We start from the raw sequence: 22,045 nt of genomic DNA on the forward strand, positions 1-22,045 counted from the left end.
TAACACAGTGAAACCCCGTCTCTACTAAAAAATACAAAAAATTAGCCGGGCGTGGTGGCGGGCGCCTGTAGTCCCAGCTATGCGGGAGGCTGAGGCAGGAGAATGGCGTGAACCCGGGAGGCGGAGCTTGCAGTGAGCCGAGATCGCGCCACTGCACTCCAGCCTGGGCGACAGAGCGAGACTCCGTCTCAAAAAAAAAAAAAAAAAAAAAATACAAAATTAGTCGGACATGGTGGTGCTCGCCTGTTTTCCCAGCTACTCGGGAGGCTGAATGAGGAGTATCACTTGAACCTGGGAGTCAGATGTTGCAGTGACCCAAGATGTCACCACTGTACTCCATCCTGGGCAACAGAGTGAGAATCTGTCTCAAAAAAAAAAAAAGAGGCCGGGCGCAGTGTCTCATGCCTGTAATCCCAGCACTTTGGGAGGCTGAGATGGGCGGATCACGAGGTCAGGAGATCAAGACCATACTGTCTAACATGGTGAAACCCTGTCTCTACTAAAAATACAAAAAAAATTAACCGGGCGTGGGGGCGGGCACCTGTAGTCCCAGCTACTCGGGAGGCTGAGGCAGGAGAATGGCGTGAACCTGGGAGGCGGAGCTTGCAGTGAGTTGAAATTGCACCACTACACTCCAGCCTGGGCGACAGAGCGAGACTCTGTCTCAAAAAAATAAATAAATAAAATACATATATATACACACGTATATATATACGTGCATATATATACACACGTATATATATACGTGTATATATATACACACATATATATGTATATGTATATATGTATATGTATATATATACACACATATATACGTATATATGTGTGTATATATACGTATATATGTGTATATACGTATATGTATATATACGTATATATGTGTATATGTGTATACGTATATATGTGTATACGTATATGTGTGTATACGTATACACACATATACGTATACACATATATACGTATACACATATATACGTATACACATATATACGTATATATATACACATGTATATACACGTATATATATATGTATATATATACACATGTATATACACGTATATATATACGTATATATATACGTGTATATACATGTGTATATATGTATATATATGAAGAACAAGAAGTGCAGAGAAAATATCCTAGTCATTGAAAAATTGGTTACTTTGTTTCTGCACTGCAAAGTTACTTTAAACTTTGTAATGAATCTAGTGGAGAGATCATTTGAGATGATGCAAATGTCCTGTTTCTCATCATACATTTACCCACTAATTTTAGCCTGTATTGATGATAATTCTCACCTGCAACAGTTACTGTGGTCTTTGCCAAATGGTGATTTTCTTTTTCTATTTTCATCATTCCTTCTATATTAATTAATTGGAATTCTACTGTAACGAAAAGTTGTTCCTTCTAACCCATTGATTTGTTCAATCATGTATTTAAGTAGGACCTATATTTTACTTGTTCCTTGCTATATCTTCAGTGTGTAGTACAGTGTCTGACACATAATCGGTGCTCAATAATAGGTGTTGGATGAATGAGCAAATGAATGAATGAATTCATATTCATATGGCCTACAGAGTTCCCATACATGCACAACCAATATCACCACCCCGTGGAGATGACTCCCAAATTAATATTTTTAGCATATGTTCCAGACTTACAACTCCATGTTCCCGGGGGACATCTTCAGATAGCTGTGCCACTGCCACCACCAGGTCAACATGTCCCAAACCATTCAGACCAGCTTTTTCTCCTGAGCTGGACATCTGGCCTCCAACCTTTTCATTCTCTTTTACCTTTCATATTCTATCAGCAGCAGCAGCTGCTGAAATCATACCATGCAAGTTTCTCACGTCCATCTCTACCTTTTAATGGCGCCGTCTCACTCCTTTAAGAAGTTTTCTTCCACTGCAACCTGCTCATCAAGTTGGAAGGACTCAACACGATCTCTCAGTCCAGAGTCTGGCCCAGTGCCCAAATTATTTCTCTAGCTATCCTGAGAGCTGGTCATGCTTTGAACTTCTGCTTTGAATACTTTCAGTGACACTGGGAGATAATTATCTCATTGGACCATTGTCATTGTTAGAAAATTCATTGTTATGCTGAAATGAAATGATTTTATTCACACACACACACACACACACACACACACACACAAAATAGCTCTTCCTCCTGGAACATGACTGGCCTGAAAATGTGTGAAGACATATCCAATCCTCTCTGGTTTTACTGTTCATCCAATTTTCTGTTCTCCTCCTGGCAGGAGGATTATATTTCACCTTGTGGAACTCAGACATGGTCGGGTAACTAGCTCTGGTCCGTGAAAATTGAGAGGAAGTGACATGTGTCACTTCTGGGCAGAAGCTTTGAGAGCCGGTTTAAATGATCCCTTTTCTCTTCATCCATGAGACAAGCTAAGTTCCAGGGAGAGGGTGCCACGCTGTGAGAGACCTGTGTTACGAGCACGATGGCTCGTGTCAGTTCAAATTCTTGAAATGACTGAAATTTGGAGGTCAGTTGTTACCACATCATAACCCAGCCAATTCTAGTTAGCCTGTTTTCTTCCTAACTTCTTTAATCGTTCTTCATAAGTCACAATCGCAGCCCCTCACCGTTCTGACCACTGTCCCCTGGATTCCACTCAGTTTAGTCATTATCCCCCTTAAAATGTGGAGCCCAAATCTGAACCCGGAACCCCAGGTGCAATCCCACTAGAACACAACACAATGGGTTCCTGAGCCCTTTGATCCTCTGAATAGAGCCCCTTGTTGCTTTGGTGTTTGTCTCTGTGTGTGCTTTTATCATCGGCTGAGCCACGCTGTTAACTCGCAGTGAGCCTGTGAACCAATAACTAGAGAAAAAAGATTTTTCCCATTGTCCTCTCGACATATATTGGGAAACAAATTTTTTGATCCGCGTTCAAGTAGACAGGGCAGAACTTTCCAACTGCTACGTGATCTTTTAAAGACAAAGTTAGTGGCAGACCATTTACAGAAACCAGATGTTCTGTCTTTTGGCTCTGAGCATGCTGCTAATCTTCATCATCTAGTGTACTGAACGAGATGTACTGAACGAGGGCTGCAGAGCTGCAGCACCGGCAGGAGTAGGCGCTCGGTAGGACGGGGCCTGCACAACCTCCCCAGTAGTCAGCAGAGCGGAATCTAGGAAGGCTCCTTTCCCGCGGCGCCCTGGAGGCGGGGCCCCACCTTCCCACGCAGGCGCTATCAAGCCCCGCCTCCTCACCCGCCCGCGGCGTGGCGTCGGAAAGAGCCCTCAGCCCCTCCCTCTCTGGCGCTGATACCCAATGGGCAGCCTCAGGTCTTTAGCGAGGGCGGGGCACCCCCTGGACGCCGTTCTGGTTGGCCCGCGGCCCGGCGCAGCGCATGACGTTATTACGACTCTGTCACGCCGCGGTGCGACTGAGGCGTGGCGTCTGCTGGGGCACCTGAAGGAGACTTGGGGGCACCCGCGTCGTGCCTCCTGGGCTGTGAGGAGTCGCCGCTGCCGCCACTGCTTGTGCTTCATGAGGAAGATGCTCGCCGCCGTCTCCCGCGTGCTGTCTGGCGCTTCTCAGAAGCCGGTGAGACCTCCCTGGCGGGCCGGGATGGGGCGCGAGTGGGGCTGAGGCGGGGCCGGAGGGCAGGGCGGGCCAGGCCGGGCCACCCAGAGCAGGGTGGAAGGCGCCAGGGGAGCCGGGGAGCCTTTACTTCGCCTCCGCGCCCTGCATTCCGTTCCTGGCCTCAGGAGAAGCGGCACGGACCGGGATCACGCCAAGGTCCGTGTGAACTTCCCCCTTCTCGACACCCCCCTCCCGCCCCCGGGCCCAGCTGTGCGCCAGCAGAAGTCGGTGTGCTCAAGAGGTGCCTGTTGGGTTACAGGACACGGAAAGGGTGGCCTCGGCCTCCTTCGAGTCTCCAATTGACCCCACTCATTTCGGATCTTCTAACTTAATTTCTCTTGACCGAGAGGCTTTGTAATAGCGTAGAATCTGGAGACAGGGTGGCTTCGTTCAAACAGCACCCTCACCATTGACTAGCCCTGTGACCTTGAGCAAGTTTTTAAACGTCCCGGGGACCCGGTTTCCTAAAATGTTTAAGTGGAGTTAATCTCTAAATGGAGATAAGAGTTATCTCTGAAATGTTATCGGTTATTAAAATGTTATCAGTTAACTCTAAAATGGAGATAATAAGAGTCCCCACCTCTTGGGGTTGTCTTGAGGATTCAACGAGTGACACGTGTGGAAACGATTCCAAATAGCACCTGGCACATAATCGATAACATGTGTGTTGAATAGTGTTATTTATTGAGTGTCCAGTTCGGTATACATTTCTTGAACACCTGTGCTCAGTTCTGAGGCGGGTTCACAGAAGGTCAGCCTCTTCAGAAACAAACCTCCTCCTCTTCCCTCTCCCTCAACATCTGAGCTTTTCTTGGCAGTGAGTTCAGGAGCGCCGAAGCAGAACTCAGAGGACGCTGCCCTCCCCTCCCCTTACCTACACATTCTTAGGGTACAAGTAGCTAAAGCAAAGAGCAGCGATGCTTGAGGGGTGGGGGGTAGAGTTTAGCACTATTTCATGGCCTCAGCATTTAGAGGTGCCTAACACCTGAGCTTCTAGCATTCTGACCCCCTAGGCACAGTGAGGTCGTGTTAATTGGTGTAACTGCAGGCCTCGGGATTCTGGTATTTCCCCCAGGACTTGATACCGCTCTACTTAGTACAGGCAGAGATTGTCAAAAGGTAAGAGGTATGCCCCTCTAGGAATCCTGTTGCCTAAAATAATGACAAAACTGCCGGGTGCGGTGGCTCAGGCCTGTAATCCTAGCATTTTGGGAGGCTGAGGCAGGTGGATCACCTGAGGTCAGAAGTTCGAGATCAGCCTGGCCAACACGGTGAAACCCCGTCTCTACTAAAAATACAAAATTAGCTGGTCGTGGTGGCGGGCTCCTGTAATCCCAGCTACTCGGGAGGCTGAGGCGGGAGAATAGCCTGAACCCGGGAGGCGGAGTTTGCAGTGAGCGGAGATCGAGCCATTGCACTACGGCCTGGGCGACAAGAGCAAGACTCCGTATTTAAAAAAAAAAAAAAAAAAGCGTTCCCTTTAGGGATATCTGTGGGTAGAGGGCTGTACCAGTAGTTACGGGCTCAGAAACATCCTTCCTTTAGGCACCTGATGTAGGTTTATTTCTTCTTCTGCAAGTCAGGTTCATTGTTTCCTGTATCAGTTTGCAGGGTCCCCCCGCCACCTTACAGTAGGAAGAAAATTGAGTTCCAGATATGAAGTCACCTTTGAAAGTGCCCAGGTATCTTTCCACTTGGTGGTGTAAACTCTTCAGATAATTAGAAGTTTTCTGTGTCACTCAACTTGTCATGGACTAATTAGGAACCATTCCTGAAGCTTTTAAGGATAGAACTAAAAGTTTCACTTTTATTTTTTTAAAGGGTGGAATAATAAACTAACGTGTTGACTCTTTGTATTTTGTAATTCTTCATACTTATGGATGTCTTTTTACTTAACTATAAGTAACAAAATAGATCAACGTTTTAGTTTTTATATTATACATGTAAAAAGACATTTTGCATATAAGCCTTTCACAAAAATCCTGACAGTAAACAATAAGCAGTGGCTCACCCAAATTAGGCAGACTTACTGCACTAGACTCCTACCATCTGTGTGATACTCCATGAAGGGAGGGAGAAGGGTAGGCAGCTGGTCTGATGGCTGTGACACAAGTTAATCCCCTTAACCTCCCAAGACGCTGTGTGTTTTTTCCTTTTTTATTCTCCCTGGTTTACTTTCGTTTTGAGACAGGGTCTCTGTGTCACCCAGGCTAGAGTGCAATAGCATGACAGCTCACTGCAGCCTTAGCCTGCTGGGCTCAAGCGATCCTCCTGCCTTAGCCTCCTGAGTAGCTGGGAACACAGGCATGTGCCACCACCACACCCAGCCAATTAAAAAAAATTTTTTTTACTAGAGACATGGTCTTGCTATGTTGCCCAGTCTGGTCTCCATCTCCAGGCTCAAGCAGTCCTCCCACCTCGGCCTCCCAAAGTGCTGGGATTACTCTCACTCTCTTAAAACCAGGCAGGTAGGGAGATTTATCTCAGGCTTAAAGATTGCCATTGTCTCATCAAAGAGTGTTTGGTGTGAAACTTTGAAATGAATATCAAGATTGTGTTTTTATTTTTGAATAAGGTTTATAGTTTTCATAGTTCTTATTTCATGGAAGAAGACTGAATGCATTTAAAATGTTATTTTATTGTTTGCATTTCTGTATGGCTCCGTTTGTGAGATCTTTACTAGCAATGTTTTGGCTTTATAAGTGGTAGGTAAGAGTTTTAATTTACACTGTTAGAATCTGGAATTTTTGAAACATTTTTCCTCTTTCACATGAATGGTTCCTATGTATTTAGGAAGTTAAAGTTTTACTTTTTTTTAATTAATTTTTTTTTTTTAGGCTGGAATGCAGTGGCACAGTCATAGCTCACTGTAGCCTCAGGTGTGTGCCACCATACCTGACTAATTTTTTAATATTTATTTTTGTAGAGATGAGAGTCTCATTATGTTGCCCAGGCTGGCTTTGAACTCCTGGCCTCAAGTGGTCCTCCCACCCTGGCCTCCCAAAGTGCTGGGGATTATAGGCGTGAGCCATCATGCCCGGCCTAGTTTTTATTTTTTAAAATTTGAATGGGTTGTTCGTGGTCTCTGTCAGAGAGGAATCCCATTTAACAGAGAATCTTTTTATGGCTCTCCAGAGAAAATGAATGGTAAACTTATCTTTTCAACAAGCTCTCACTCAGAAATGATACACTCACACTTCTGATAGGACTTTTAGCTTCTTTAACTTTGTTCCTTTCACTCATATCAGTGGTTCTTATTTTTGAGATACACAGTAATGAAGCCATGGGAGAAAGTATCTAAGTAGCTTTCTGGCAGTCCTAATCTTTGCAGGCGCAAGATTACAGGCGCATGCCACAGCACTGGGCCCCTTCTTGCTCTTTATTGTATAGCATTATCCTGCCTCATTGTTTCAACTCTAGGATTGAGAAAGAAGTTACCTTTTCTCTGTTACTGTCGCCTGGCTGGTTTGGACTCCTGCCTTCCAAAAACTGCAGTTTCTGTAGTTGTATTTGGAAATTTATTTCACAATACAATAAATTTCTGGCCCCACAAAATATTTATTAACTGCCAAGAATAACACATCTGTTTGATTGCTAAATATAACCATTGATTTGCTGTTTCACCTTCTCTCAGCTTTACTTCTTCCCAAATTCCTAAATTTCCTTCACTTTTTCTGAGATACATTAGTGGACTGTCTCTGCCTGTAAGTTAACTGAAACGCTGATTCCTAGTATTTCAGTTGTTTTCCTCCAGCACTGTCATTGTCTGTGTTTGTTGGCTTTGTCCGATAATGGTCTATTGAGGGGTGAAGAGATAGGTAATTAGCTTTCTGCCTATTGGCTTGTACACTCCAGGGTATACTTGGCAGATCAGTCTTAACTCTTCTCACCAAGATCAGTCCAGTGCTGGATTAGGTAAGGTATGAACACATCAGATATGCTTTTTATGGAGAAATCATGTTGGTTTACATGTCAGTGTGTGAGAATGTGGCAGAAGGGAGCTAAAATAGTATGATAATACTACTGGATAAATTTTGTGGTCTAACCTAAACCTTAGCCATTACATAGAATACTTTTGCTGTGAGCAGGTTTGCTCAGTTGTAAAACTGGAAAGGAATCATTTCTCACCCCCCGCCTCCAAGCTTTTTACCTCCAAACAGTGACAGCCACCCAAACATCAAGAGAACAGTGTTTTAGAGAACATTTCTTTCTACTGGGGCTTCAGGAGGAGCCTGTCCAAGATTTAGGCTGTTCAAATTATAAATTATAAAACAGCTGGCTCAAGCCCATTGTGTTTAAGTCAGAGAGTGCTAAGTATCTTTTCTTTTGTCTTGTCTCCCTAAAGTATTTATCTCATACTTCAATCAATTTAAAATATTTTTTCTTACAGATCCAATTTGATAGAAGAATCAAGTTTGCCTAGAGTGGAGATTAAATCATAGTTTTATTTTAAGTATAATTTTGGCTTGCTCAAAATGAACAGTATCTGGTTATGACTAAGAATGGCATGAAAAGGCCAGACGCAGTGGCTCATGCCTGCAATCCCAGTACTTTGGGAGGCCAAGGCAGGTGGATCACCTGAGGTCAGGAGTTGGAGACCAGCCTGGCCAACATGGTGAAACCCCATCTCTACTAAAAATATAAAAATTAGCCGGGCGTGGTGGTGGGCACCTGTAATCCCAGCTACTCGGGAGACTGAGACAGGAGAAATCACTTGAACCTGGGAAGCGGAGGTTGCAGTGAGCCGAGATCGCACCACTGCACTCCAGCCTGGGTGATAAAAGCAAAACTCCGTCTCAAAACAAACAAACAAAAGAATGGCATAAACAGACACAGCTCACAGATGATCTAGTCTCTTTAGCCACTAATTTCATTATATTCTCACTATAATTTCTTTGAAAACAAAGGATGGGTTTGTTTTTTGCCCCTCTTTGCGCTGCTTGCCTTCAGATGCGGGATAATCATGTTTCATTGGCCAAAGCATGGATTCATTTTGGAGGCCAAGGAAGATGCAAACACAGTGCACAGGGTGGAAGAGAAGCCTATGAATATGTTGGGGCTTATTAAATTTCCATAACTTCATTCTGATAACTGATTATTACACTTTCCAAAATAGCTGACAATTAAAAAGTACTGATTTGTTTGTATATTTTTGTCTTTTAAGGCAAGCAGAGTGCTGGTAGCATCCCGTAATTTTGCAAATGATGCTACATTTGAAATTAAGGTAAGAGGTGTTTTACTTTGTTAATAATTTTTTCACAGGTACACTCTGATATACAGTTTTACCTTTAGAATAGAACATTTTGATGTTCATGCTTAGTCATCATTTTCTTCTAAATGTTCCAGGATCAGAAGTTCAGAGAAGCTTCACGAAAACTAGAATTTATTATTTAGCAGCTTGCTGTTGTTCTGTGGGGGGAAGGGGGAGGAGCTAGAAAATAAAAATAAAAGCTTATTCAAAAGTTTGGAATGTAATTCAGTGAAATATTTGAATAAGAAGAGTCTTAGTTGTTTCTTTGAAGGTTCTTTCAACCTATAACTCAATTGGCTTCTAGGGGCTTTCAGTGAAAATCATCTTAGAAAGATTTCCTTCCCCCAAGCCCCATCTCATTGCACAGTGAGGTTTATGGATTTAAGGAACAGAGGCGATATGAAGCATTACTGATGTGCTCCTTTGCAGTTTTTCAAGTTCAATATTATTTGCAATGGAGTTAGATCTTAGAGTGGTCAACAGTGTTTGCAATGTAGTATGTGGAGGATAATAACTACCTTATTCCATTTCAGAAATGTGACCTTCACCGGCTGGAAGAAGGCCCTCCTGTCACAACAGTGCTCACCAGGGAGGATGGGCTCAAATACTACAGGATGATGCAGACTGTGCGCCGAATGGAGTTGAAAGCAGATCAGCTGTATAAACAGAAAATTATTCGTGGTTTCTGTCACTTGTGTGATGGTCAGGTGAGTGGTAGGTTTGTGGTGGAACTGTGTTATTTAGGTACTGAAGTATGGCTTGTACTTATTGGGCTTTACCCTGCCATATGTATCAGAAGAGTTTGAGGCTGGTAATGTAATTTTCTTTTATTTATTTATTTTTTTGAGACAGTCTCTCTCTCTCGCCCAGGTTAGAGTACAGTGGTGATCTTGGCTCACTGCAGCCTCTGGTTAGAGTACAGTGTGATCTTGGCTCACTGCAGCCTCTGTCCACTGGGCTCAAGCAATCCTCCCACCTCAGCCTCCCGAGTATCTGGGACCACAGGTGCACACCAACACACCCAGCTAATTTTTGTATTTTTTGGAGATACGGGGTTTCACTGTGTTGCCCAGGCTAGTCTCAAACTTCTGGGCTCAAGTGGTCTGCCCACCTTGGCCTCCCAAGGTGCTAGGATTACAGGCGTGAGCCACTGTGCCTGGCTGAAGCCAGTATTTTAGAATTAAAAAGTAGAATGCCAAAACCTGCTATGAAGCTTAGGCTAAAGAATTCATTCACACATAACATTGCCAGTTTTCTGTACCTGTTCTTAGAGTTTTACTATTTTAAAACTTTCTGGCACTATGATCGCCTGTACTGTATATAATTTGGAGAGAAAGAATTAGTTTGTTTTTTGTTTTGTGGGCTTAGGCCAAGGGTTAGAGTCAAATACCTACAAGGGCCAGCCAGGTAGAATAAATGAGTGAAGAAGGCTAGGTATACAAAACAGAAAATGGTGACAGGGACTCATGCTGAACTGGCACCAGCATGCCCTACCCAGAGGAATGCCATGACTTGGTTCCAGCCAGTTGGCGCCATGTGGAAATCAGGGGTAATGTTTCCTGTTTTCCATGTCTAAGAGAAGGCGGAAGTCTGGATTTTCATGTGAAATTCCCCAGTGTTTTAATGTTGACATCTGATGTAGGCTTTTCTTTTAGGTCATCATACAGGAGAAAGGAAGGAAGTGGCACATGTGTGGGTTGCCAGTTTATTGCTTCTGGTTTGGGCCTTCCACTCTGTATTTTGGTGGAAAATAGCTACTTTCTCTGGTTATTAATGACTGGTTCTACTAGCCCACATATTTCACTGTGGTCTAGGAAACGTTTTTATTTAGAAACATGTATCGTATTGCCTCATAGTTTCTCCTTCCTCTAACACAGGAAGCTTGCTGTGTGGGCCTGGAGGCCGGCATCAACCCCACAGACCATCTCATCACAGCCTACCGGGCTCACGGCTTTACTTTCACCCGGGGCCTTTCCGTCCGAGAAATTCTCGCAGAGCTTACAGGTTTGCTATTGATTTACAGAAAGGAGAAATGAGTGGATTAAGTTTTTAAATATCTGTCATTAAGATGCTATTATGAGTTAATATTTGTTAAAAATTTTAAGTTTCTTTTTTTAACCCTCTCTCCTTTGGTGCTCTGGTACTTCTGTTGTGCTCTTGAGTTAACTGACCATTTGTGAAGTTCTCTGGCCCCTCAGGTAAAAGTTTAAAACAGGTTGGTGCTATAAAATCACAATAGGTTTGGTTATCATTCAAGCATGCCAGCAGAAGTCTAGCAGTCATAGAAAGTAAGTTCGGTTGAAGCACTCCATGGTATGCAATGTAAATTCTAGAAATCTTCTTAATATTCCCCTTTTCTTTGTCCCCCGTGACTGTTTGTTTTGGTGGTGGTTTTTGTTTTTTTTTGTTTTTTTTTTTTTTTGAGACTGTGTCTCACTCTGTTGTCCAGGCTGGTGTGCAGTGGTGTGATCACGGCTCACTGCAACCTCCACCTCCCGGGTTCAAGCGATTCTCATGCCTCCACCTCCTGAGTAGCTGGGACTACAGGCATGCGCCACCACACCTGGCTAATTTTTGTATTTTTAGTAGAGACGGGGTTTCAACATGTTGGTCAGGCTGGTCTCCAACTCCTGACGTCAGGTGATCCACCTGCCTCGGCCTCCCAAAGTGCGCTGGGGTTACAGGCGTGAGCCACCGCACCTGGCCTGTTTTGTTTTTTTGAGACAGAGTCTCGCTTTGTTGCCCAGGCTGGAGTGCAGTGGCCTGCCTCAGCCTCCCAAAATGCTAGGATTACAGGCGTGAGCCACTGTGCCTGGTCCTCCTTCTTTTTTTTGAGACAGAGTTTCACTCTTTCACCCAGGCTGGAGTGGCTGGAGTGAAGTGGTATGATTTTGGCTCACTGTAGCCTCTGCCTCCTGGGTTCAAGCAATTCTCCTGCCTCAGCCTCCTGAGTAGCTAGGATTATAGGTGCCCAACCACCACACCTGGCTAATTTCTGTATTTTTAGTAGAGACCAGGTTTCACCATGTTGGCCAGGCTGGTCTTGAACTCTTGACCTCAGGTGATCCACCCACTTCGGCCTCCCAAAATGTTAGGATTACAGGCGTGAGCCACCGTGCCCGGCCCTCCTTGACTCTTGAACTATGGTTGTCCCTCTGTATATCCAGGGGATTGGTTCTAGGACCCTCGAGTATACCAAAATCCTCAAATACTCAAGTCCCGAAGTCAGCCTTCCATATCTTCGGGTTTGCATCCTGAGAATATTGTATTTTCAATCCATGTGTGGCTGAAAAAAAATCTGTGTATAAGTGTACCTGTGCAGTTCAAACCCTGTTCAAGGATTGAATATATTTAGTGTACTAGTATAGGAGAGGTCCTAAGATGTTTGTAACTGGCCAGAAAACCCAGAAAAGTCCAGGGTACCATCTGGATGGAACATCTGAAGGAAACTAAGTGACTAGAGAGTAGGAAAAGCTGGAAAGGTTGAAGCATATGGAACTAGTGAAAGGACAAGGAGAAACATGTGTTTGCCTGGAGGGACAGGTACTTAGACGACTGAACTGGCCTCTGTGTTCTAATGGTTGAGCCTCAGAGTACATATTTGGGGTGTGGTTTGGTTTGCTTTGTAGAGTTGGTTTGTTCTGCACATGTGTATGTTCTGCCATTTCCAGGACGAAAAGGAGGTTGTGCTAAAGGGAAAGGAGGATCGATGCACATGTATGCCAAGAACTTCTACGGGGGCAATGGCATCGTGGGAGCACAGGTAGTCAAGGACAAGGATTGTGTGCTGCTTTAGATTTGGCCCTGGACTTTGTCTTCAAAAACTTTCACAGCCCCAGACAACTTTTCCTGAAGTAGTACAGCCATGTGCTGCACAGTGACGCTTTGGTCAATGTCGCATATATGATGTTGGACCCATAAGATTATAATGGAGCTGAAAAATTCCTGTCGCCTAGTGATGTTGTAGTGGCACAACACATTACCTTTTCTACGTTTAGGTACACAAATATTTTGCCTACAGGATTCAGTAGAGTCACATGCTGTGCAGGGTTGTAGCCTAGGAGCAGTAGGCTCTACTATACAGCCTAGGTGTGCAGTGGGCTGTACCATCTAGGTTCGTGCATTACAGTATGGTGTTCACATGACCAAATCGCCTAGTGATGCAATTCTGAGAATATATCCCTGTTAAGTGACGCGTGACTATTTTGGGGGCTTGGTTTGCTTTTAAAGACCTAGTGCTTCATATCCTACCGTTTGAGAGATGAGTAGATTTGGATGGTGATTTATAATGTTTCCTTTTAGGTGTCCGCTGTTTTATAAGTAAGCAGGAACCTCTAGCAGTGGAGCCATACCTTCCCCTTCCTATTTATATTTCAGTACATTAATTGCTTTATCTTGTCAACTTCATTATGGGGTCCTTGTTCTCATCAGTTAGTGAATGATGAAGAATTAACAACACAAAATTATATCCGGACTGTTTCTTTTCCTTTCTAATATATTAAGATTCTGTTTTTTTTTTTTTAAACCTAGGTTTTATTTTTTCTTTTGAAATGGAGTCTTGCTCAGCCGCCCAGGCTGGAGCAGTGGTGTAATCTCAGCTCACTGCAACCTCCACCCCCGGGTTCAAGCAATTCTCCTGCCTCAGCCTCCCTAGTAGCTGGGAATACAGTTACGTGCCACCATGCCCAGCCACTTTTTGTATTTTTAGTAGAGACGGGGTTTCACCATCTTGTCCAGGATGGTCTCGATCTGTGGACCTCGTGATCTGCCCAAAGTGCTGGGATTACAGGCGTGAGCCAACACGCCCGGCCAGGTTTTATTTTTTAACTCTTGAATGCAGAAATGTTATTGCTTACTGGTTAAAACAGAACATAGTATTTATATATTACTTTACTGCTTCATTGAAAATATCAGAGGTGGGATAAACAGAGAGATAGGGTTGGAAGGAGAGTTTGTAGCAGCAGTGTAATTTCTGTGTCAGATTCTGGCCAGGAGTGAAAATGCAGGGCATTAATTAATATCTCCCCTCATGGATTTCTGTGGTTCGTTTCTCGGTTGTCCTTAATGTTAGGTGCCCCTGGGCGCTGGGATTGCTCTAGCCTGTAAGTATAATGGAAAAGATGAGGTCTGCCTGACTTTATATGGCGATGGTGCTGCTAACCAGGTAATTATGTCTCTTAACTTCCCAATAACAGTCTTATTTTCAAAGTCTTTAATATTTACAGTTGAATTTCTAAAGAAGTAGCGTATTGCTTATTAGGTGAAATAGCAAGTCCTATGGCTAGCTCAAATTTGGTTGACTTATGGCCAGATTAGAGATTGACCTCTTAGCGTTGTTTCACAAGAGACTTACGGGGGCACATTCCTGTGAAGGAGCTCACCTTTGCTCTACATCAGTGCTTGGCAAAGGCCCTGTGGTAAAGGACCTCCCCACAACTTATTGCAAAACAATACAGACCCATTCTCTTGGATGTCCGGGCTGGCAGTGTCAAATTCGGATAATAGCGTCTGAGTCCTAACTCAGTTTCTATGCTTCTCTTGTTACCAAGTAATCCCCAGTCTGTGGCCAGCACTCTGTGAAGCCCTGTTCTAGAGGCTGATTCTTAGGTGCTGGTTCACTCTGGCTATCCAGTGGACCTGATAGATTTCATATTGATCTTTTTTCCAGTGTGTTCCTTACTGCTAGCATGGCCCCAAAGAAACAAGTAGTAGTTGGTTTGTCGCCTTCCTTAGTTGCAAGAGTATGATGCCTGCTGCTTCTCCTCCACCACCCACCCCGCTTTCCCTCACCACCCAAAGCTCGGTTGTAGAAGAGGAGGCTTTCTGTGCTTTATGAAAGCTTTCTGTGCCAGGCAGAGCAGCAGCTGTTAGAGATGATGAAGCCTGGAGAAAGAAGCCAAATGAAACCCCTTTTCATAACGACTTCCAGGGCCAGATATTTGAAGCTTACAACATGGCAGCTTTGTGGAAATTACCTTGTATTTTCATCTGTGAGAATAATCGCTATGGAATGGGAACGTCTGTTGAGAGAGCAGCAGCCAGCACTGATTACTACAAGAGAGGCGATTTCATTCCTGGGCTGAGAGTAAGGACACCTGTGGTGGGACCGGGGCCAAGGCCAAGGGTATGTCCTTGTGCAGACCCTTGACGATCTTAGAAACATTGGAGAGTTTCATTCTCATACAGGAGCAGGTCATGTGAAAGTAAAATGGTTTGGGGCAGTTGGATTCATGCTTTGCCCCTCCCCTGTTTATTACCAGGTGGATGGAATGGATATCCTGTGCGTCCGAGAGGCGACAAGGTTTGCTGCTGCCTATTGTAGATCTGGGAAGGTAAGGCTCTAAAGCCCTCTGGGCTAATGATATTTATCTCTGGAAGTTCAAAGACTGCCTCCCATGTGCCTGCTGAAGCTGTTAGTGGGTAGCTGCTAATTGAGGTGCATGAGATGGAAGCAGAGTGAAGCGAGCAGGGCTCCTTTGGGTAGCAGGGTCTTGGTAGCTCACCTGCTGGGAAGCCCACATTTCTCTCATTTGGGGGAAGTCTGTTCTGGTGCTTCCTCTGCTTTGGCCTGTCTTCATGACAACTGCTTTGCCTTTTCCTTAGGTTAATTCTGTCCCTCCTCCCCACCCCCCATTAATCATGAGTCCCTTGAAGGAACAGATTGGGGATCCCCACAGTGTCCAGCATAGAATGACATGTATACAATAGGCATTTAATATGTGTGTCTTATACAAATTAAACAGTATGGTAGAAGCTTGTAATCTTAGTCTTGCTTAGTCCTAAGGATCTTTCCCTTCAGTGTATGGCAGTGAGGGAGATGGTAAGAGGGAGACTGGCCTAAAGAGGTTTCACTTCCTTCGGCACTAGTATAGGCTTAGTAGTATAGGCTTAGGAGGTTTGGGTGTTCTCCCTAAATCAGTGTTCTACAGCCTAAATCAGTGTTCTACAGCCCAGAAACAAGGTTTCTGAAGTTGGCACTTCAGCGCCATACCATGTACGTTTAGGCAGTGATGTGAATCAGATGTGGCCAGCAATGATGGAAATGTCACAAAGTGGAGAGACAGGGAAGTGAGGGTGGGAATGTAGTAACATTAAATAAGAGCTAATGAGTAGAATGAACTAGAGCAGGACCAAGACGACAGCTTGGGTACAATGGGCTGAGCAGTCTATGTCAGGACCCTAAGGCTGGGAGTGCCAGGCCCTGAATGATGGGTATTGACCCCACCTCTCCCAATTCCTGAAAAGAATACATGGGGGCCAGCCCTGGCTGGAGACAAGGGGAGTTGTAGAATGTGTGACTTTCCCAAACAGATAACCTTCACAATTCTGAGTTAGGTGTTACTGTTTTGCCCATTTTGCAGACAAGGAAACTGAGCCATAGAGCAGTTAAAGGTACACAGCTACTCTGTCTTGGAGCCAGCTCCTCACTCGCCCATTTTAACTGCTGCACCAAACCAACCAAGGATCCTCAATGTTTCTCCACCCCAGTGTTCAGAGCCATCTCCTGGAAGTGGGCTAGTGTAGAATGAGTGAGCCCAACTGTCCAGACTCCCAGCAGAGCCTCGGGGTTTGGGTAGCAGAGGTTGTTGGTGCCTGCCAACTTTGTTACACACTAGCAAGGTCTGTGAAGTAGGAGTGGCTGCCAGCCCCACAACACACCATGAGAAAGGAGCATGAGATGGAACTCTGTCTAGCCAATAGCCGGAGGCTCTAGAACATGCTCAGAGCCTTTTTCTTTTTTCACACGGTCTTGCGCAGTGGCACACTCACAGCTCACTGCACCCTTGACCTTCCAGAATCAGGTGATCCTCCCAAGTAGCTGGGACTACAGGCGCACGCCACCATGCCTGGCTAATTTTTGTATTTTTTGATAGAGATGGGGTTTTGCCATGTTGTCCAGGCTGGTCTTGAACTCCTGGGCGCAAGTGATCTGCCCACCTCAGCCTCCCAAAGTGCTGGGATTACAGGCATGAGCCACCATGCCTGGCATGCCTGGCCTTCAAAGCCTTTTTGATTCAAAACAAGCTGTTGGCAGATTGCCTTATTAAAAATGAGAAAGATGAAATATGCAATCAATACTTGCTAGAAATGAGAACAGATCAGTCAACCAGTAAGAAATTCGTGACAACTCAGAAGCTCTGATAAGAATACACTGGACGCTTAATAAAGGGCCTGCGTTTGAGGCCGTGGATTGTCGGCCTGTTCTTCCAGTCATCATTCCTAACTGCCTACCGGTTCTGTTTTAGGGGCCCATCCTGATGGAGCTGCAGACTTACCGTTACCATGGACACAGTATGAGTGATCCTGGAGTCAGGTACGCTCATGGGCAGTGTGGTTTCCATAGGGGTGGGCTTTGAATGGTGTTACATGGCAAAAGCAACAGATTTCAGTATTTGCTTTTGGAGCTAGATACCACTTCACTTCATGTATGCAGTTGTGTTGGCATCAAGTTATCTGAAAGCAGTGCCTCCTAATAAGAAAGCTTTCTGAAAATGCCTACAGTGTATAGTGTGTGTGAGCACAAGCAGCAATTTTTAAAGAAAGAGTGTTATATACCTTAATTGCAGAGGGAAATTGTTACATAAAACAGGGCTGATGGTAGTGTAGTATCTTGGGGGCATTTGGCTTTTGTAGGCATTACCCCAAGTCTACACCTGGCATACTCCACCTGGAGATGTTCCTCTGTCTGGTATAGAGCTAAGGGTAACTGGGTGTTCAATCCGTTGAAATACATCAATCAAAAAAGCTAGGTTCCACTAGGAAGGCATGAATTTTACTTTTTTGCTTAGTAGCTCTGGCCTGTGATTCTGGAATCCCAGTTTTGACACAGTTGAATAAATAAGCCTTTGTAGAGTGGACTTCTAAGGAAAAATCATGTAGAGAGCACAGTATATGGAAAAATGCACTTTGTGTAAATCTATTGTTGAAAATGGTAGAATCCTTTTAGTGTTACTTCAGATGATATAGGCATAAGATACATTACATTGGTTTTGCTGGCTGTGCTTCTTTAGGGGGACTTAAGGGAGAAAGGCAAGGCACATGGATTTCCTGCTTGGCACTCTGATGTCTCAAAGTCTAATTATCACCACACACACCATCTCTGCTGTCCCCACCCATGTAGTATAAGTATACAGGAGCCCAAATGGGTGGGACAAGTGACACTTCTTTAGACCCTTACATCTAAATCAAAGCAGCAAGCAAAAACTTGGCCCCTGTTGTCGGAATGCCAGGGAAGCCATGTGACTCACCAGTGTACGGTTTTCTAGAAAAGACAGAAGCAGTTATTACAGAATGTTAGGCTGCGTTCTGGTATTTTGAAAGTATAACAACTCTGCCACGCCTATAGTGACATAAGCATTGGTATGCCCCTTTGTTTCAGAAACACACTTCTGTATTTCACCTCATTGGGACAATCCAACCCCATATCATGTTTCATCACGCTGTCCTTGCTCTACTGGAACTGCTCTTACTGATCGATTACTACTTTTCCCTCCCCATAGTTACCGTACACGAGAAGAAATTCAGGAAGTAAGAAGTAAGAGTGACCCTATTATGCTTCTCAAGGACAGGATGGTGAACAGCAATCTTGCCAGTGTGGAAGAACTAAAGGTACAGTCACTTGTTCGTGGGGGTTTGAAGGTTGGCTTTAAAAGTTGCCACCCCTGGGTGGTCACAGAGTTTGTGTGGGTTCCTCCAAGCCCAGAAAGTGATGTCCTGGGACATAAATAGTCCCTCGGGGCGGGGGCTTTTCCTTTAGTTTCCCTCTATTCAAAATTGTATTACTCTTCAGATTTTGGTGGACCGTGAACCACCATCACAGTGGCAAAGCCCCCCCCCCCCACAGTAGCATGGTTCTTTTTTCCTAAAAGTATACTGTGGATTTTTAATTCATAAAATAGATACACCCTAGAAAATAGATACACCCTAGAAATCTGTATTCCAAAATCTTCTGAATTAGCAACTGTTCGTACTTGTAGTTAAAGAGTTACACCAGCAACAGATCCTCAGCAGAACTCTAGTTGGTACCTAAGCTGCTGTTCATTCTAAAACCTTTTACACTGTTACCTAATTTTTAGGAAATTGATGTGGAAGTGAGGAAGGAGATTGAGGATGCTGCCCAGTTTGCCACGGCCGATCCTGAGCCACCTTTGGAAGAGCTGGGCTACCACATCTACTCCAGCGACCCACCTTTTGAAGTTCGTGGTGCCAATCAGTGGATCAAGTTTAAGTCAGTCAGTTAAGGGGAGGAGGAGGAGAGGTTATACCTTCAGGGGGCTACCAGACAGTGTTCTCAACTTGGTTAAGGAGGAAGAAAACCCAGTCAATGAAATTCTTGTAAACTTCCATTAAGTAAGTAAGTGTGTAGATTGAGCAGGTAGTAATTGCATGCAGTTTGTACACTGGTGCATTAAAAGATGAATTATTGAGTGCTTAAAAGATTGACTTAAAATAGTTGTATACTTTGAACAAATACTCTAATTATGAAAAGGAAGAACAATTCCTTGTATGCCTGTTTCCCCTGCCCCCAGCCACCTTTTTGGGAGGAGACCATTATCGCGGGGCCCCTCACAGCCATACTTATGGTAACAGCCCACAGCATTCTACCAACCACAGCACCCACCCTGAGCAGCGCTGGTGCTGCAGCCTGTGCGCGCTGACCATCATTTCTCTACAAGACACAATATTTATTATCAGGCAAGAGGACAGTTCCATTTTAAAATAAGACTATTTTGTAATCATTTCAATTTTGTAATCATTTCAAAGGCCACATAACTTACTTAGTTTTCTCTACTTACACATTCAGTATAAATATGAAGCTATTTTCTGTTCATATCAAACATTAACTACAAGGCACATTCGTATCAATTTTGTGTTTCTCAAATTTAAGTACCATACCAGTTCTGAGGCAGTGTCCCAGCTTCCATGTTTGTTAAATACCCCTTGTTTCACCATTCCAGCAAGTGCTGAAGGGTGTACTTTTTTTGTTTGTTTTTTTGAGACAGGGTCGGGCTCTGTTGCCCAGGCTGGAGTGCAGTGGTGTGATCATGGCTCACTGCAGCCTCCACACCTCCTGGGCTCAAGCAATCCTCCCACCTCAGCCTCCTGCGTAGCTGGGACTACAGGTGAATTTCCTAATATTCCGGGAGGTCAAAACCAAGGCTGTTTTCACAATACACACAGTTCTATGTTTATAAATAACAGGTTTCAAAAGAAACTCAGGACAGTATTTAAAACAAGTTCTTAAACTATTAATTGAACAATGGCATTTTTAAATATGTAAACACAGCGGAATTCGTGTATACACTAACAGAAGCTTTAACAAAACATGTAGCGTGGTGGGACACTCTGCCACAGCTTAGCTGATTGGTATCAAGCCTTGTCTTTGGTTTCTGAGGCCTCCTGAGCCCTTCTGTACTGGGAGACCGCATTCCAGAGTCTGCAGAGGAGACCACCCCTGGGAAACAAACACAGCTGTCTTCAGAGTCAGTGCTTCAAGCCAACAGAGCTTAAAACTGCAGTCCCTAATTTTAAAAACCTAATGAAAATAAAAACATTCTCCTCACATATGGAGGTGACGCTCGTGTCCCAGCAGTAGTAGGACATGGCCTTAGAGGTACGTACCTGCAGAGAGCTGGCTATTTCAAATGACTCAGGAACAAGAAGGCAGGTTGCAGTTTAAAGAAGGGGGTGGGTCCAGCGTGCAGGCACGCTTGCCATGTGCCTCCACCCACTCCCAGCCAGGCATTAATGGCAGGAGATTGGCCAGCTCTTCTCTGTCACATTCCTGTTTCTGACTTCTGCCTGGCTTTCAGTTTCTGCCCCGCCTTGGCTTTTTCCCAGCTTGAACCTAATAGAACTCCAGAGTTTGGGGGGAGGCCCAGCCCTTTGTTTTCTGCTCTTGAAGCATATTCACACATAAAAAGTTGTATTATCTTATACAAACTGTTTTGAGGCTCTTACCGTAGTCGAAGGTATCTTAGATCTTCCTTAGTGATCTCATTAAGAATATCCGAAAGTGTATAACCCTCTTCAACAATCTGAAACAAAGATCAGATCCTTAAGAGCTGAGCAGCTGTGTAACAACAGCATAAGAATTTCTTTGTTGTAAATTTACCTTTTCAATTGTCTTTGCATCAGCTCCTTGCAGCCGCAACCAGTCTATAAGCTCTTTATCTGTTCTCTGCCCGTAGGGGCCTGCTGGGTTCTCTGTAATACCTGTAACGATTGGCAATTTGTTATATATTAGTCTAACCATAAAACTCTTCAAAAGTAACCAGTTGGATTAATAAATGATTCCAGAATGTAAATGTGATGTGAAAAAGAGATGAATTAACCCTGTATCACTGAACCACGCTAATACGTATTACACAATTCATAATTCTGAGATTCACTTTCTAGAAAGCCTCCTCATCTAGGATACCTTCAGTTAGTTTGGAATTTGACATGTTAGGTCTACCACTTTAAATGCTTATCCCCACATCTTTCAAATGCCTTTCCTTAGGAATCACATCCCTAACTGCACTGGAAATCCTACAAGGAAATAGGTTTTAGTGTTGAGGTCAGAGCTTATCTAGTCCACATTCCAAGAGGTAGCTCTGGAGCTCGTTTCTAAGTGGCCCAAAACGAATGTCAGGTTGATGGAGGCATATTTATTTACTTATGCAGTAAACTACCCTTTTTAGGTGTCCAATGTGCTATGAAGGTGGCAGCACAGATACAGAAATGACTGTCACTCCCAAAAGTCCTCATGTGCCCTTTACAATCAGTCCCCTCACCTCCCCATTCTGATTCTGTCCCTGTAGTTTTGCCTTTTCTGGAGGAAAAGGAATCATGGTATGTGGCCTTTTGAATCTTTTTTTTTTTTTTTTTTTTTTTTGAGACAGGGTTTCACTGTCACTCAGGCCAGAGTGCAGTGGCATGACCTCGGCTCACTGCAGCCTCAACCTCCTGGGCTCAGGTGATCCTCCCATGTCAGCCTCCTAAGTAGCTAGGACTACAGGCATGCATCCACCAAGCCCAGCTGGTTTTTTTCTATGTTTTGTAGGGATGGGGTTTTGCCATGTTGACCAGGCTGGTCCTGAACTCCTGGGTTCAACTGATCTGCTAGCCTCAGCCTCCCAGAGTGCTGGGATTACAGGCACGAACCACGGTGCTGGCTGTGAATCTAGCTCTTT

The 22,045-nt window shown here is 44.3% G+C and overlaps 2 protein-coding genes across 3 annotated transcripts in view; one reads left to right on the plus strand and one right to left on the minus strand.

Moving 5' to 3' along the window:
* Positions 1-3,387: 3,387 nt before the first annotated feature.
* On the plus strand, positions 3,388-21,178 carry PDHA1 (pyruvate dehydrogenase E1 subunit alpha 1). 2 transcript variants are annotated; one of them, XM_019019395.4, is made up of 12 exons: positions 3,397-3,580; positions 5,224-5,301; positions 8,784-8,843; positions 9,404-9,577; positions 10,748-10,874; positions 12,542-12,633; positions 13,942-14,034; positions 14,800-14,955; positions 15,131-15,202; positions 17,117-17,184; positions 18,371-18,479; positions 18,947-21,178. In XM_019019395.4, the coding sequence occupies exons 1-12, from the start codon at positions 3,524-3,526 to the stop codon at positions 19,109-19,111; spliced, it is 1,251 nt and encodes a 416-aa protein (XP_018874940.1). In that variant the 5' UTR covers positions 3,397-3,523; the 3' UTR covers positions 19,112-21,178. The 2 variants fall into 2 exon arrangements, with proteins under 2 accessions (XP_004063930.1, XP_018874940.1); XM_004063882.5 differs by lacking the exon at positions 5,224-5,301 and having other exon boundaries at positions 3,388-3,580.
* MAP3K15 (mitogen-activated protein kinase kinase kinase 15) overlaps positions 20,241-22,045 on the minus strand; it is a 156,105-nt gene continuing 154,300 nt past the window's right edge. Inside the window, exons 27-29 of the mRNA XM_055376716.2 lie at positions 20,986-21,086; positions 20,832-20,908; positions 20,241-20,325 (exon numbers count right to left, since the gene is read on the minus strand). Of these exons, the coding sequence (XP_055232691.1) occupies positions 20,241-20,325; positions 20,832-20,908; positions 20,986-21,086 (263 nt within the window). The remainder of the gene's footprint in view (positions 20,326-20,831; positions 20,909-20,985; positions 21,087-22,045) is intronic.

This window comes from Gorilla gorilla, chromosome X, assembly GCF_029281585.2.
Source record: "Gorilla gorilla gorilla isolate KB3781 chromosome X, NHGRI_mGorGor1-v2.1_pri, whole genome shotgun sequence".
In the NCBI taxonomy this organism is placed as follows: Eukaryota; Metazoa; Chordata; class Mammalia; order Primates; family Hominidae; genus Gorilla; species Gorilla gorilla.